Source organism: Planococcus citri, chromosome 1 (genome assembly GCF_950023065.1).
Source record: "Planococcus citri chromosome 1, ihPlaCitr1.1, whole genome shotgun sequence".
NCBI lineage: Eukaryota > Metazoa > Arthropoda > Insecta > Hemiptera > Pseudococcidae > Planococcus > Planococcus citri.
This window is the reverse complement of record NC_088677.1, coordinates 28,854,263-28,872,254: the sequence shown is the minus strand read 5'-3', so window position 1 is coordinate 28,872,254 and position 17,992 is coordinate 28,854,263. Positions and strand designations below refer to the sequence as shown.

At 30.7% G+C, this 17,992-nt stretch overlaps 3 protein-coding genes across 4 annotated transcripts in view; 1 reads left to right on the top strand and 2 right to left on the bottom strand.

Annotated features, from left to right (window-relative positions):
- The window catches only part of LOC135831217 (bcl-2-related ovarian killer protein homolog B-like), a 35,954-nt gene extending 32,727 nt beyond the window's left edge, over positions 1-3,227 (bottom strand). Inside the window, exon 1 of the mRNA XM_065343539.1 lies at positions 2,969-3,227. The gene's annotated coding sequence lies outside the window, so the exon portion shown is untranslated. The remainder of the gene's footprint in view (positions 1-2,968) is intronic.
- A 3,355-nt stretch (positions 3,228-6,582) lies between these two features.
- Positions 6,583-7,726, bottom strand: PIG-C (phosphatidylinositol glycan anchor biosynthesis class C). The gene has a single exon (XM_065343543.1). The coding sequence runs from the start codon at positions 7,509-7,511 to the stop codon at positions 6,648-6,650; it is 864 nt and encodes a 287-aa protein (XP_065199615.1). The 5' UTR covers positions 7,512-7,726; the 3' UTR covers positions 6,583-6,647.
- Positions 7,727-7,804: 78 nt separating this feature from the next.
- LOC135831219 (uncharacterized) lies at positions 7,805-9,531 on the top strand. Of its 2 annotated transcripts, XM_065343541.1 has the most exons (3): positions 7,806-7,943; positions 8,156-8,186; positions 8,278-9,531. In XM_065343541.1, the coding sequence occupies exon 3, from the start codon at positions 8,314-8,316 to the stop codon at positions 9,193-9,195; it is 882 nt and encodes a 293-aa protein (XP_065199613.1). In that variant the 5' UTR covers positions 7,806-7,943; positions 8,156-8,186; positions 8,278-8,313; the 3' UTR covers positions 9,196-9,531. The 2 variants fall into 2 exon arrangements, with proteins under 2 accessions (XP_065199614.1, XP_065199613.1); XM_065343542.1 differs by having other exon boundaries at positions 7,805-8,186.
- Positions 9,532-17,992: the final 8,461 nt, after the last annotated feature.

The following is a 17,992-nucleotide window of genomic DNA, read 5'->3' as shown; positions in this document are numbered from 1 at the left end:
AAACTGATGTTTGAATTTAGAATCGCATTTTCGACCTTCCAGGAACCGATTGGACGTAAGTTTGGAGCCTCAGGCGGATTTTTAAATATATATATTTGAGCAAAATGTTCTTTAAAATGGCCCATTGAAGTTGAAGCTACCTTGTTACAGACTCATATACGTTTACTCAAGATCCTCATGCTTTTGCATCAAATTAATTTAGGAACAATTTTCTAAAATTCATGAGCCCCTTTCTTCGGCAGTCAATTTTGACAAAAAAGAAAAATAAAACAAAAAATGTATTTTGATCTAAGCTGACCTAAATATACTTACCTTATTTCGGAAAATTGGGCGAAAATCAATTTAATTATGAAGAGATCAACGTTTTTATCAAAGATGTTTTTATACGACTCAAGTATTCGAATTTTCATTTTTTGTTGGCGAGTGATGAATATTTTTAAAAAAAGTAAACTTGAAAATTTCCATCCCCAAAAATCTGCAAAAATCAATTTCTTGGTGCTGAAATTTTTTTTCTAGATATTTTTTCTAGAGGAAGATATCAAAAATTGAACTAACCTATTGAACATTAAGCTAGAATACCTACTCAGCCTACTCCGAAAAAATAGTTTTGCTGTGAAAAATTCTGTGGAACTCTTAGTTTGGCCAAGAAACCTCATTTTGTATCAGTATTCACTTTTTTTCACATCAAAAATAAATTACATGGGCAAAAAAAGGGTCTAACGAAAAAATTCGATAGAAAACAAAATTGCAGGCTGAGAAATTTTCATCAAGGCAACGTTCGTTCATTTAGTTTTTTTTTTTTTTTTTTTTTTTAGATATTTTCTGACAGAAAAAATCCGTACACAAAAGTTGAATAGGTAGGTAGTTGAATCTCTTTGAATTTTAAGCTGGAATATCTCGAGAAATGAGCTTATTTTTTAGAAGAATTATGATAAAAAATTGAATGCCCAATAATTTCAGTTTCAATCATTTTTCTCGCGAGACCCTTCATTCTAACACTTCTTTCATTCCAAAAACAGATTTTCTGAAAAAAAAACATTATAAAAAAACGACTTCTTGTACAAACAAAGCTTTTAACAGAAAAAATTAACAGAAATAAAAATCACAGGCTGCGAAATTTCCTCTTAATGGGGTTTATTTAGTTCTTGTCTGAAAATCCTGAAGCTGAAAGATTGTTTTTCGAAATATTTGCAACAGAAAGATGGTACAGAAGTTGAACTATTGAATTTTAAGCCCTAATATTTCAAAAAAAAAAGCTTCCTAGAGAAAAACTTCGTGAAATTTTATGCTCTATAATTTTAGTTAGATACCTACTAACCTATATGTTTAACTGGTATTTGCCCAAAAAATCTCATTTCAGTATCACAGTTCCAGTTCACGTTTTTTCAAACTAAAAACAAATTTTCTATAAAGAAATCAATTCCTAGGTGAACAAAAAGTCCTAGAAAAATTGGGTCCGGAAAAAGTTTCCCAAAAAACAATGATTAAAATGAAAACAGTGTCTTTCAAAATGGTATGAAGTTAGAGTTTTGTACCTTCTCCAATGATTTTTTTTCTGCAGTCATCATCAAATTTAGAAGAAAAAATAGGCAGAATTAAAAATTCATTCTTCACTGAACGTATATTCAAGTTTCCTGTAGGTACTTGAGATGAACTTATTAATAATGCATGCTCCATTGCTTCGATATTTACATACTTATACCTGTGTGATTCACAGTACTTCGAAGGAAATATGCCATTTCTAATGAAATTCGAACAAGTTGGAAAAGCAAACTTTTCTAAAGTAGGCTGAGTAGTGAGTATAGCACAATGCAATTTTAGAATGTAAGTACCTCTACCTACCTACTTGAATATGTAGGTATTTAAAAGAAATCTTTACAGCTTTACAGTTCTACCCCCCCCCTCTATTCGAATAAGAAATAACTTCGCATTTAAATAACACATGTATTCGCATATACTCGTAATTGAAACAGGCAGGTACCAAAATCCAACCCCATTTCAAAATTTATCATTATTAAAAAAGTCGAGCACCTGTTCTACAGTCTGGACTATGGAGTTCATCGTAAATATTTATACCATTTTTTTTTTTCAATATAAAAGCTTTGAGCTAAATGTCGAAGCAGTGTTATCAAGATTGAACATGAAGTTACCACGCCTCCATGGTTAACAATGTGTTAGCTCGAATTTAATAAAAATTTTGCAATGAAGTGATAGAATCGATAAAGCTAATGAAATTTTTGTACCACGAAAAAAAAAACAAGTTCGTAATACTGCTCTTATGGATCTGCCTGTACTTGACGTGATCGGTAGATCGAGGTGTGAATAATGCTAGGTATGTGCGAAATAACTCGTAATTCATCCCGATAAATGGGGCGGAGAACTATAATTTTTGTTTATTTATTCGCATAAAGAAAGGTTGAACGAGAAAAATTTGAATAATAAATTATCGACGGAGATTTCCCTCGTCGTGTAGATATTATAAACAGATTTCGATGAAGAGAATGAGGTAACTAATACGTAGAAATGTGCCTTTTTAGTTACTGCATCTGTGCATCTTTTTCTTTCAAAGCTGAATTATGTATTTTTGTTTCGTTACTTGAAATTGTTACGATGTATTGATATTGAAATAATTATCTTAATATAAAACCTTATGCAACAAAAAAAAAAAAAAAAAAAAAAAAAAATAGGCGCAAAATACCGACAATTTTTACATATCTATTCAACCGTGTCATTCAACCAATGATGATTTTATGTGGTAAGTACATTTTTCAAATAAAATGTTCCTATCTAAACAATGAATCATTTTGAAATAACCAGTCTCTTATTTTAAACCGATAAAATTCTAAATTCTACTGGCCTCATTCTGATTCAACAGTAAGAAATTATCACTTTACCTAAATTATTATAAAATTATTGAAAACTGACACTAAAGTTTAACAAATAGCTTACTTCAGCTTTTTTTACTCACTTTTTAAAATACGTCAGCTTGGAAACGTTGTAAATCGAATGCACTCGCGCGAAATAAAATTTTTCAAACTAAAAAATGCACGTTTTAAACATATTATCGTATTGTTTCATTTGCATCTCATTCGATCGAAATTAAACACTCGAAACCGGTAAATAATTAAGATAAGATTTTTAAAAAACGCACCACGTTGCTGTTTATACCTGTTGAAGCATATGCAAACAATGAATGGCTATTTGAAAATACGTTTTAGTTCAGGTTCCGTAACACCTTTGGGTAATGGCACACTATACGTAGGTATGGAACTTGATAGATTGCGCTAGCAATGCCAGTATACGTACAAAAAAATATCATTTTTCAAATATTAATAATAATATATTCAGTTTTATATATCGAGCTAATTAGGCAAAGTTGAAATTAAAGCTAGCCTTAATATAATTATTTTTATTCTTAATCCCTAATCCTAATACACCTATCCATCCACACGATGTAGGAAATATATTCTTGTTGTCAGTTAAATTTTTTTATTATTTTTTTTTTACAGCTGACGCGAGATTCTTTATGTACTGGATAGGTTTTTACGTTTCTTATAAAGTATGCAAGTGTATAATATCTTTCTCGAAGTGGCTAACTTAATTAATTATGTTTTGAAAGCGTACTACCGTTAAAACTGAATTTTATCGTAAACAAAAATTTAATGAAGTTGAGAGATTTCCCAGGCAGGCTACCTATAATATTCATTCACTGATACATAGATCTAGGTACCCTAAAGGAACAAGTATTTACGTAAACCTTCTTCGAAGAAAATATTCATAAAACATATGGGTGATTCATTAAGCTTACGTTACGAGTATTCCCATTTTTATATGATTACCTACGTCAGCATTTGCACATTCAAATTAAATATCTGCATAAATTATCTGAAATTTTTTAAAAATAAATATTCAATTGACACTTTACAAATTAGTTTATCAGAACTAGAAGGATAAAGAGTGTTCGAATTTTAAAATCAAGCTTTAAGGGTACCTATTACCAAATACATACCATTAGGTAGGTATTTACGAAATTGAGATAGGTGTTTTAACGTGTTTCTTTATTGACATTTTTTCCAGATAATGTTCGTAAAATTAATGATTTTTCTGGAATGGTGAATGGGGAAAACGAGAGAAAGGAGATGGTGAGTATAAAAAGTGTAGCTGTTCGAAAAAAGAAGGTAGGTACCTACTTTTTTTTTGTTAACCTGATGAGCATGAAACAAGGATTATTTCTGAAAATTAAATTTCACTTGACACTGATTACTTATACCTTTTAATTTTATTAGAAAAAAGCAAAGCTCTTATTATTACTCAATTTAAAAAAAAAAAAAAAAAAAAAAAAAAACAGAAAATATTATATAAAATGAAAAGAAAATATTATAAAATGAAATATTCATGGTTTTCAATTTTAAAAAGTTGAACTATTTTGCAACATTTTGATGAAAAAGAAGGGCTTTTTGAAAATGTATCTAATAAAACGCAACTTTTGGACAATTTTTGTACAAAAGTAGTGAGACATTTTGGATTTTTTTTGTTGCAAAAAACGACAATTTTTTTGCGATTTTGCTATAAAAGAATTTTTGACGATTTTTGGCAAGTTGCTCGTACTTGAGTACCTATTGGCAAAAAATGATGCTTTTTTGCAATATTTTTGGAAAAAATGAGACTTTTTTGTAAAAAACGACAAATTTTTGTAAATATTTGAAAAATCTAAAATTTTTGTCAAAAAGAAATATTTACTGAAAATTTTAGCAAAAGGCAATTTCTTGCAAAAAAGCGAAAATTTTGGGTAATTTTTAGAAAAGAAGTGATCTTTTTGCCAATTTTGCTGGAAAGCGAGAATTTTTGTTAAAAAGTTGAACATTTACATTTGTTGAGAAAACGAAACTGATTTGCAACATTTTGGTTAAAAAAAAAAACAAAGGCTGAGAATTTTTAGCAATTTTGCTAAAAAGCAGGATTTTTAGTTATAGTTTTTAATACAGAGCATGACCTTTGTCAATATTAAAAAGCTACACTTTTTTTGGCCAGAATTTCCGCAAGATCATTCACATTTTCGCAATTTTTATCAAAATGATGATTATTTCAATTTTTTTTTTGCGAAAAAACTACAATTTTTAGCAAAAAACGAGCCTTTACTTGGCAATTTTGATTTTTGATCAAAAGGCGGATGGAAGGAGAATTTGATAAAAAGTTGTGAAGAGATCTCAACAGATTGCTGGAAAAATTTTGGATCACTGACTTGAACCATCATTCTTAACCTAGAAGGTTTCAAATTTTAAAATTTACATTGAAATAAATTTTTTAAAAAGTTAATTTTTTTTTGTGATGATAGATCATATTGAGAATTTTGCACTTTTTTGTCACTTTATTTTACACAAATTTTGAATAGGTACATAAAGCCAAAATTTTATTATTTTTTCGAATCATGCAAAACTCCTGGAAAAGTGTAAAAAATTCGAAAATTGTTTTTTACTTCAAATAGGTACTACGATCAACTATTACCTACAAACGATTTTAATATGACCCTTAAAATTTCTCTAATTTGAGATCTTGTTAGAAAAAATGATGGTTCAAGTCAGACATCTAAAATTTTCTTCTATAGTCTTTCCAGGTCCCTCTACAACTTCATATCAAATCGCCCCTCCAATTTTGCAAAAATAAAAGTCGAAGACGCCCACCCTAATGAGGTGTCATTCTTCTTTTAAAATGATTTTCAAAAATACAACTGTATCTTGATTACTGAACTTTTTACTGCACAGGGTTCCATGTCTAATAATGTATTAATTTCTTCAATAAAATCTTCAAGTAACCAGTTTGCTACAAAGTATTCAACTTCATTCCATTTCATCGAGTTCACGCATAAATTCCTGGAGTATCTAATTAATAGTACGCAAGTACCTACTTGATGATCTTTATGGTATATATTCAAAAATCTGACCAACAACGCGTGACTTCGTATTTTTTTTCCTAAAATTGATTACGTAGTACTGTCTTCTTTTACCCACACAATAATTACCAATTTAAGCATATTCTTGTAAAGAGAGAAAAAAACGTCATAATGCATTCCATGTAATTGTATTATTCTTCGCAATAGTTTTATGTTTGAAGTAATTACATCAACGTATGATTTTCTTCTTTGATGAAGTTTCCTATTATTTCGAGTGTATAAAATTTAGATATGTAATCTTCAGAATACATACGTACCTAGTACCTACATACATATAAGGTGCTATATGATTATGTAAGCAGAATGTAACGTAATTCAAGGTCAGGGTAGATTTTATGAGCACTTCATAGCTGTAACGCTATTCTCGGTAAATTAATCGATATTCTAATTATTTATGAAAGTGTTATATTTTTGAACAAGATAATTAATTTCTTCGAACTGTATATCTTAAAACTGATACAGTTCTAAATCTAATCATTTCATTAAAATCATAAATCATGACAAACTTCGATACCTCATAATTTTTCAGTAAAAAAAAAAAAATTGTCATCAATTAATACTAGGTACGATTACCATATGTCAGCATTACTCCAACATACCACTTAAAATGAACAATAACGCAAGAACACGAGTACTTGAAAAAGCATGTAATACTTAATTCTAAACAACATGTAAATATCACAGACCAGAATATAAATTAAGAATTAAAACATTGTAGTTTCTGTTTGAAACTCGGACTGCCCGAAACGTTAATAATAGCTTCGTCCCAAGGACCGTATATGTTCTCTTTGTACGAATACCATTTGATAAATAAATAAGGGCAAATAACATTTATGAAAAATACTACTAGGAAATAGAATATAGTCATCACGCCGGAAATGGAGTATAAAATAGAGGCAGTAACGCTAATTTCTAATACAAGGTTATAAAAAGAAAATCCAACTTTGGTTAAAAATAATGGAGCCAATGCGAAACACTGAACGGTAACGTGAACAAATGCAGTAACAGAAACACACAGTGGAAGTCTCGATGCTAAACAAACAGCTCCGAATATCGCCGCATTTAATGATAAAGAACTGGATACGATTAAAGCCGGTACACCGTAATCGAAAAATATTAAATGGATTAGCATCATTATTACGGTAGTAGAGTAAATTGTATCTGTATCGATTGTTTCGGTCAATGTTTTCAGCAATGGTGATAGCATATAGCTGCATATGGTGTAAATGCAAGACGTTCTACATAAATTCATGAAATCATATTGGCCATGGAATAACAGGCAATATGCTAATAGTACTGTAGCATCTGTGTAGATGATTAAATTCACCGGATCTATCCATTCGTTGTAAAGGTATACGAATGTGCAAGCGAAGATGACAACTACACATATCTGCTGAGTGAGAAGTCCGGCACCGAAGCAGGCTTCTTTAAATGTTACCGTTCGTATGTGAAGGTTTTTCTTCAGTTCGTCGAGGAATGACTCGTCGGTGTAGTTATCTGGATAGTCTTTATTCTCGTATAGGTTTTTTCTCCATGGTCTTCTGCTCGCTGCAACTGTCATTTAGATTAGTCTTTGAAAGTTTCAACGTAGAGTAACTTACAAATACGGTTGAATAAACTATCTACGATGACAGATGTTGAAAGGAAGAACATTACTGGGTCACTGTAACGAGTAAATTCTTCTTATATTTTTCTTCTATGAAACATTTACAACGAAAATTTAAATTTTTTAGAAAAAATTGAAATTTGTTGATATTTTGTTATCAAAAGAAAACAACAAAATGATAAGAAGCAGTGTTGATGCCGCATTATTTTAAAACCATGCCAAATAATGTTGGCAACACTTACGCAGATTTGTTTTTATTTTCATTTTTTATCAAAAAATTGATAAAAATTAAAATTCATGAAACTTTGAAAATTTAAAACTTGTTGCAGTGTATCAAACTTTTCAAGACTTCTTTTTAATTCTGTGCACTTCAAGTACCTACGTACAGGGTGGACAGAAATATCGGGTACCCCTAAAAAAGTTTTCTGCTAAATACTTTGGTTGGTCACAGTGAATGATAATAATGGTAGCATATGATTAGTTGTTAGACTGGAGAGATAACATTTCACCAATCATATGCATCTATTTCACGTTGCCAACCTATATTTTTAATGAAAAACTTTCTTAGGGGTACCCGATATTTCTGTCCACCCTGTACAACGCAATATTGCACCATATCCGCCAACTTGAGTAAGTTTATGTCAATAAATTGACAATACATAGATTAGGCAGTAGTGTTCGATATTTCGTTGATTTCACTTATGTTTTCTGTTTTTAACAGTAAATTTCGTTACACAAGTCGACTGTCGATTCCAAAATGTCTTCACACCTTTCTCATAAATTACCATGGCATCTTTTAGTGGATTACGTGACACCGTACAAAGATCCAGGAATCAGTTTTCCTACAGGAACCTGTAACAGAATCCACATAACCAGCAAGAGAGTCGAAATACAAGTTAAAAATCGAAATTACATCCAAGAAAGTGATATATGCACCGACCCAACTTGCAATCGAGTACCCGAAGATAAGAAAATCTATAAAACAATGAAGAGGGGGAAAATATTCGACCGGATTAAAGGAGCTGGAAGATTTGACGAAGAGAAGTGCAAAGCGTTTTTTATTAAATTTGAACAAGCATTAATGGAATTTGCTCAAACTGAATTGAACACTCCAGCCAAGGATCTTCAGTACGAAGACAATGTTGAACGTTCGGGGCTCACGGATTGCGATCTGTGCGATCGATTTACTACTTTATTAGAATTCGGTGATAAACAAGAATTATTCAAGTACAGCGACGAAGAAATTAGGAGCGCTTTCTCTTGCTGTCACGGCGGCCAAGCTGTAGGAAGAAATTTACGATTTCTTTTGCATAGAATGATTTCATTTTATTTAGTAATGAACATCATTCTGCATGCCAATGTGAAAAAAGAAGAGTGGCCTCGTGGCATGAAACCAAAATCGAATTTCTGGAGTGAGTCGTTAAGTGCTCATGATGGACAAACGTTTTTACCTCATAGCAGAAAATACTTGTCAGAATTTATGGTTGATTTAGAAAAAACGAAAATTTTGAATAAGAATATATTTAGGTTTCTTTATTTTTACGTTATGATGAATTTGAAAATTAACAAAGATTATTCGTTTGCTGAAGATACAGGTTTATGTTCTTGGCGCATTTGGCATCTTGTAATGTTCGGATGAAGATGAATTGTTAGGAATAAGGAGGGAATGTTTGGTAAACTACAATGAAATATGATACCTGTGATTGAAAAAATTTATACCAGTATTTTACGTAATACCTATACATACTTATATTTTTTGATAATTGGATACATTTTTTATGCACTTGTATTAGTACCTATAGTCGTTTCATTAAAGTGTACCCTGAATAAAAATGTTAATAAAGTAATCTGAATTTCAGAGACCAATACTAAAGACAACACGAACTTTTTTTTGTGCATATTATTAATTCAGTTTTATGAATTATTATTACTTACTTACTCCAATCCTTCAATATACTCATTGTTGAACATTGAACTGTTGATTGTTAAGATGACCCAAAATACAACTGCATACTCATATACTGTAAAATATTTGTATTTCTATTCAACTTTGACTTCTTTCTATAAAGTGCCATCTCCTCAAATTTTCAAAGGAGTCTAACTCTATATAATTTTCTATGAGTGTCAGTATTTTCATGCTCTTATTAGGTACCTACAGTAATATTCATCTCAAGTATTTACGTGGTTCGAGTGTTCAATTTTGCTAAAATAAGATGACAACAAAAATATATTTTGAACTTGATGATCATTGTTTCGGTTAAACAATTTCATTTTGTGTGGTTGCAATTTTTTTGTTGCGCCAATAATTTCCAAAAATGCCGGCCTTCCGCTAAGATTATAAGTCTTACTTTTTGACAAAAATTCTTCCCTAGCGATTGCAGATATTTACGAAAATTTGTCGGTTTTTCACAAAAAATTCCTTTGTAAAAAAACAGGATGACCTGACAAAAAATGAGATTTTTCCCGATTTTGAAAAAATTTGGAGCATCTTGACAACTGAGACAAAAATTCAATTTTTCACCAATTTCGATAAAAATTAAATTTTTTTTACAATTTTGCTTAAAAAAAAAAATGAGATTTATCCATTTGACGATTTCAACAAATACCTACTGTCTTTCTCACGATTTAAAAAAAATAAATTTTCGAAAATTGTGTAACGTTGATCCGCGTTATTATGCTGACTTCTGAAAACTTGAAAAAAAAGTAATAATGAATTCTTCACATTATGTCAGATTTTTAAAAAGTTGCAAAAAGTATCTAATGTTCGAATTCGTAATATTATTTTGTCTGATTTTTTTCAAAACTTTGAAGCAAAATACTAAGCTTTTTATAAACACTCATCACACAAAAAAATGTTGTTTTTATACCTCTCCAAATACTAATTTTTGGGAGCTTTTGCGCTGTCTTTGCTCGAGCCCGTTTGCTTTTCGCTTTTAATTTTTAATTTTTCTAAAAAAAAAATCATCATTCGAATACCATCGTTTTTATGCTTCTCGGAATACTGATTTCCGAGAGCTTGTGCCCTCGTTTCGTTCAAGCCCGTTCGCTTTACTTTTTCAATTTTGAATTTAAAAAAAAATCATTATTCCAAATTTCAACATTTTAAATTTTAAAACATAATGATGACTTAAACTTTTCACCTCTCGAAATATTGATTTTCAAGAGCTTTTGCCCTCACTTCTTTTTTTTTTAATTTTGGATTTTTCAAAAAAAAAAAATCAATCGAATTCAATCGTTTTTGTGTCTCCTGGAATTCTAATTTTTGAGAGCTTTTGCCCTCGCTTTGCTTGGGCTCATTTGCTTTTTTTTTCATTTTCAATTTTTCAACAAAAAATAAATATTCGAAATAATATGAAATATTTACAATCTAAATTGAAGAATTCGAAAAATTTGGCTAAAAACTTAGAAGTAAATTTCTGAAAAATTTCAAAGTAAAAAGTTTCATCAAATTTTACACAAATTGATCTGTTTGAAAACTTCAAAGTTGCATAGATCCTTCAAAAATGAAGGCAGGCCAATCCCAAAAATTGCAATTTTCAGCTAAAAAAAATGCTCTACAAGTTCCCTTGGTGGAATTTTTCATTTTGACAAATTTTCATTTTCTACTCCTGTAATGTATAAATCCCCCATGTCACCTCTGCAGGCTAATTTATTTACATGGTTGAGTTTTCAGTTTTGATTAGTTTGAATACTTTCATTTGTGAGGTTGCATTTTTTGATTTACATGCATATTTTTTTTAGCCATTTTTTTGAGAAAGTAAAACCACGAATGACGAAAGTATAAGTTAACTATATTTCTAGATTGTGGACTATCTGTATTTCAAGTAGGTACAACATAGCAATAAGCATCCACGTGATTGCACCATAACCGGCAACTTCACGTGGTTGACGTAGTAGGTCAACATATGGTACGAGGCTACGACTACTACAACACAACGAGTCAGTATAGTTTAAGATTTCATGATCTCACTTCATTAGTTCGTCGCGTTTTAAATTATTTTATTTATTGCATTTATCCATTATCAATTCAGTAATGTCTTCACATTTATCGCATAAATTACCGTGGCATTTTCTGGTGGATTACGTGACACCCTACAAAGATCAAGGAATCAGTCTTCCTGCAGGCACCTGTAACAGAATCCACATAACCAGCAAGAAAGTCGAAATACAAGTGAAAAATCGTAAGTACATCCAGGAAAGTGATATATGCACCGACCCAACATGCAATACAGTACCCGAAGATAAGAAAATTTATAAAACGCTGAAGAAGGGAAAAATATTCGAGCGGATTAAAGGAGGAGGAAGGTATGACGAACAAAAGTGCAAAATGTTCTTTAATAAATTTGAACAAGCAGTGATGGAGTTTGCCCAAACAGAATTGAATACTCCAGCCAAAGATATTCAGTACGAAGATGACGTTGATAAATTGGGTCTAGTTTCGTTTTGCGACAGATGTAATCGATTTATCACTTTATTAGAATTCGGTGATAAAAAAGAATTGTTCAAGTACAGTGATGAAGAAATTCGGAACGTTTTCTCTTGCCTTCACGGTGGCCAGGCTGTAGGAAGAAATTTACCATTTCTTTTGGATAAAATGATTTCGTTTTATTTAGTAATGAACATCGTTCTGCACGCTGATTTGAAAAAAGAAGATTGGCCTTATGGCATGAAGCCAGAGTCGTATTTCTGGAGGGAGATGTTACATCCTCATGATGGACAAACGTTTTTACCTCATAGCAGAAAGTATTTATCTGAAGCAATGGTTGATTTAGAAAAAACTAAAATTTTAAATAAGAATATATTTAGGTTTATTTATTTTTACGTTATGATGAATTTGAAAGTCTACAAAGATTATTCGTTCGCAGAAGATGCATATTTAAGTCCTTGGCATATTTGGAGAGTTCAGAGCATATTCTGAGGAAAATTTGAAGTTGCGCATAATTTGCCCTTCTAGATTTTTTTTTTAAATACCATTTATTACTGTTCCTAACTTAGAAAGGTTATTTCCAAGCTCTTTGATTTTTTAAAAACATCTTCTAGAAATGAAAAAAAAAAAAAAAAAAAAAACATTTCTTTACTTATGGCTTCCGTCAATATTTTCAAATTAGAATCGAATTTCGAAAATTTATAATTTAAGAAGTGAAATCACATTATTTTTTTTTTTTACAGAAAGTCAAAACCGTTGACATTTTTTAAAGTTTCAACAGATTTTTTCTACGAGCAAAAAGCTTCATTATACCGATTTACAAACTGTAAATTCCCAGATTTAAAATTTAAAAATGTGTGCCCGAATGTTAGTAAATTTTGTCAACTTTTGTATAAATTGTGATACTTTATACTGTTCAGATGAAGAAGAATTGATGAGTAATGAGGAAATGTTCGGTAAACTACAATGAAATGATATCTGTGATTTAAAAAATTTATACCAGGACTTATTTTAATACATAGGTATTGTGATAATTTGAATGTATTTTTATTTTTTTTATGCATTTAACATATATGTAGATTTATTATTTCATTAAAGTATACCATGTATTGTATAAGTAAGAATTTTAATGAAGTATAGGTACTCAATGGAATTACACAAACTTAAAATACCAAAGACAACCCCAACTTGATTTTTATTTTTGTTTAATATTGATTCAGTTTCATGCATTCGAATCATCCAATCTAAGGTTCCTAAAAATTAAAATTGTATGTACCTACCCTACCTCTACCTTGTTAAATTAAAAAAAAAATACCTACATGGTTCGAATGTCTAGTTTTGTTCAAAATCAAATACCTAAGGTGGCAATAAAAAAATATCCTGAACTTGATACCTATTTTTTCGTTTGAATAATTTTTTTCTCCGTTTTTTTGAGAGAGTAAAACCACGAAAGTAAGTTAGCTGTTTTCTAGAATATCGTCTGTCTGCACTTCAAGTAGGTACTATGTAAACAACATACGAGTAATTGCACCATAACCGGCAACTTCAATATTACGCCAACATTCGAGGAGACACACACACAACGACTACGATGATGAGTCAGTATCGTTCGAGATTTCGTGGCCTCTTCACATCTGTTCATTGCGTTTTACGTATATTTTTATGTACCTAGTTGGTATTTTCAGTAATCAGTAAATTTATTATTTTGTTCGTTGCATCTATTCTATTCATTTTCGATTCAAAAATGTCTACACATTTGTCACATAAATTACCATGGCAGCTTCTGGTGGATTACGCGACTCCTTACAAAGATCCAGGAATCAGTCTTCCCGTTGGTATCTGTGGTAGAATTCACATCACCTGCAGAAAAGTCGAACTGCAAGTGAAAAATCGTAAGTACATCGAAGACCATGATATATGTAGAGATCCTACTTGCACCACTGTACCCGAAAAAAAGAAAATTTATAAAAGCTTGAAGAAAGGAAAACTATTTACACGAATCAGAGAAGGAGGAAGACACGACGAAGAAAAATTGAAAAAATTCATAGATTACTTTGAAAAGGCGGTAATGGAATTCGCTCAAACGGAATTGAACACTCCAGCCAAGGATCTTCAGTACGTAGACAATGTTGAACGTTCGGAGCTCACGGATTGCGAAAGGTGCGATCGATTTACTACTTTGTTAGAATTCGGCGATAAAAAAGAATTATTCAAGTACAGCGACGAAGAAATTAGGAGCACTTTCTCTTGCCATCACGGCCACATTGTAGGAACAAATTTACCATTTCTTTTGGGTAAAATGATTTCGTTTTATTTAGTAATGAATATCATTCTGCATGCCAATTTGAAAAAAGAGGATTGGCCTCGTGGCATGAAACCAAATTCGTATTTTTGGAGTGAGATGTTATATCCTCATGAGGGACAAACGTTTTTACCTCATAGCAGAAAATACCTATCGGAAGCTATGGTTGATTTAGAAAAAACTAAAATTTTAAATAAGAATATATTTAGGTTCATTTATTTTTACGTTATGATGAATTTGAAAATCAACGAAGACTATTCGTTTTCAAAAGACGAAGAATTATGTTCTTGGCATATTTGGAAAGTTGCGTGAAATTGGGCCATCCAAGTGAATTTATAGTTACTTTATTGTGAATTGTGATATGATACCTGTGATTTAAAAAATTATACCAGTATTTAAATACATTTTTTTGATAATTGGATAAATTTTTTATGCATTTACCTATAATGAGTATACCTACCTGTAGGTTTATCATTTCATTCAAGTGTAGGTACCCTGAATAAAAATGTTAATGAAGTAATTGAATTATAGAAACAATAACAATACCAAAGACACTTCATGCATCATTATTACTTATTCCAATCGTTCAATCTAATATTATTGTTGAAAATTGAACAGTTGGTTGTCAAGATGACCCAAAATACAACTGCATACTAATTACCTACTGTAAAATATTCAACTTTGACTTCTTTTAAATAAAATACTAAGTAGGTACCTAGCTACTCAAATTTTCAAAGGAGTTCATCTCCAAATAATTTTTTGAATGTCAGTATTTTTATGCTCTTATTAGGCACAGTGATATTTATTTTAATTACTGACATGATTCGAGTGTTCAATTTCGATCAAATAAGACGACAATAAAAAAATATTTTTTGAACTTTATATCAATTTTTTCGTTTGAATAAGTACCTAATTTTATTTGTGTGGTTGCATTTTTTTTTTTTTTTTTTTTTTTAGGAGTAAAATTACGAAAGTAAGTTAGGTAGGTATCTATTTTGGGTACCAACTGTCTGCGTCTGCACTTCAAGTACATACTTACACTTAGGTACGACGTGAGTAACGTAATTGCATCACAACCGGCAATTTTTAGTAGGCTACATTGTACCATATTACGCCAACAATCGAGCATTGACAATACAAACACTACAAATACGGCGAATCAGTATCATTCGAGTTTTCATAATCTCACTTCATCTGTTCGTCGCGTTATATACGAGTAAGTATTTTGTTCGTTGCGTATTTTTATTATCGATTCAAAAATGTCTACACATTTATCGCATAAATTACCATGGCATCTTCTGGTGGATTACGCGACACCCTACAAAGATAGCGGAATCAGCCTTCCTGTTGGCATCTGTGGTAAAATTCACATCACCAGAAAAAGAGTCGAAATACAAGTCAGAAATCGTAACTACATCGAAGAACACGATATTTGTAGGGATCCAACTTGCACCACGGCGCCCGAAGAAAAAAGAATTTATAAAAGCTTAAAGAAAGGTAAACTGTACACACGAATCAAAGGAGGAGGAAGATGCGACGTAGAAAAATTGAACAAATTTATAAGTCACTTTGAAAAGGCAGTAATGGAATTCGCTCAAACGGAATTAAACACTCCTGCGAAGGATATTCAGTACAAAGATGACGTTGATGATTCGATGCTCACGAGTTGTGTAAGGTGCGATCGATTTATTACTTTATTAGAATTTGGCGATAAAAAAGAATTATTCAAGTACAGCGATGAAGAAATTTGGAACCGTTTTCATTGCAGTCACGGTGGTCAGGCGGTTGGAAGAAATTTACCGTTTCTGTTCGATTACGTTATTACGTTTTATTTAGCGATGAATATTATTTTGCACGTTGATTTAAAACCAGAAGATTGGCCTCGTGGTATGAAACCAAATTCAAATTTTAGATTTGATATATCGCATTCGTGCGATGGGCAAACGTTTTTACCGCATAGTAGAAAATACCTATCGGAAGCTATGATTGATTTAGAAAAAACTAAAATTTTAAACAAAAATTTATTTAGGTTTATTTACTTTTATGCTATGATGAATTTGAAAATCGATAAAAATTATTCGTTTGTTGGAGATGCATGGGTGTATCCTTGGTATGTTTGGAGAGTCGCGTAAAAATGTATAGGTACCTAATTTAGTCATCTTATGTACCTTAAGACATAAGTACCTACCCATTGTGATATTTTGTTGTTAAAAATTTAAGAAAAAAAACGAATAAGGCTGATTGATTTTTCATTTTTTCTTCATTTATTCTAATTCTGTGTCATTATTAACTTCATTTCATATACCTATTTCATGTTATAATACGTAGGATCAACAATTATAATTATATTAAATTTATTAAATTATCTTCTTTATACTGTTGTTTTCATTTTTTAAATGAAAATTTCCTTCTTCTAAGTGGGTATTGCAAATATGTTATGACTGTTATGAACAGCCAAATAGAAAATTTAACATAAACAAACAAAATGTTGACCCCTGTAATCTTAAAAAATCACTTTTCAGATTAAAAATTTTTTTAAATTTGTTTTTTGAACAATTTTTCTCAATTTTTTTAATTTTTTTGGGAGAAGATTTGTCTATACTGTATAGGTAAAGCTTGTATGTATTTATATTGTGTTGCCCCAGCCCCATGCTCGCTCATTTTCTTTCAACATGCTTTTTGTCTTTCAATAAATTATTGCATATTGTTATTTATTATTTCTATTTTATTACTCAATTTAATACTAAGCACCTATTCTATGAAATTTGAAATCAAATATTGAAAGTTGAGGTTAATTCAAAATAAAAATGAAGGGCTAATTGTGAAAACCGCCTCAGTCAGAACTCAGAAGTGGTTTTTGTACAAATCAATGAAAACGTTGTTGTCCTACTTCAATGGTGATGTTAATGTAAAAACTTTATGGTCAAGTATTAAAAAACATCTTCAACTATCCCAGAATGCATTACAATACTAATTTTTCACTTTAAATTTGATGAAATATGAAAAAAAAATGTTCAAAGTTGTGCCCTTCGAATGAATTAGGGAGGTATACCTGAGAAAACAAATACCTAATTTATTTTATTATTGCTCATTCAAGTTAAAAATAAAATGGCATAGATGAGGATGAGAGGTCTTCACCCTTCACCTCTGTGTCTCTAGCAACCCTTACCTGTTTACCTACCTACGTCTAACAGTCTAAATTTATTTTTATTCCACTCAATGATGATACATTGAAAAACCTTGGGTCACTTCTCACTTACTATTTTGAAAGTGAAAATGGATGTAAAGCAGTAGCAGATATTCCAAATTAATGTTTCCATTTTTCAAAATTATCACCATAAATAATTCCATAAAGATAAAGAAAGGCTGATTCCAGTTAACAGTTACCTACCTAACCATTTAAAAAGTTGTTTTGTTATCAAAAAATATGAAATCGAAAAGTTCATTCATTTTTTCCTATAAAACTGAACAATCAAAATTATTAAATTAATCACTTATTATGATTTATTGATTTATGAGCTTGCTTACAGAATTATTAATTAAAATTAATTAAATATTTTGAATATGTATTTCAAAATTAAAACTTATCACTAGTCACGTGATCAAATCAACCAAAACTAACCAATCGCAAGACGAGTAGCTGTAAACAATCATTCTAGGTCCTTGACATCCATTTTTATCACCTAATCAGTTTTGTTTTGTCATGAT

What these genes read in the sequence shown, in the direction of transcription:
- PIG-C (XM_065343543.1), bottom strand. Translation starts at nt 7,511, where the DNA reads ATGACAGTTGCAGCGAGCAGAAGACCATGGAGAAAAAACCTATACGAG.
- LOC135831219 (XM_065343542.1), top strand. Translation starts at nt 8,314, where the DNA reads ATGTCTTCACACCTTTCTCATAAATTACCATGGCATCTTTTAGTGGAT.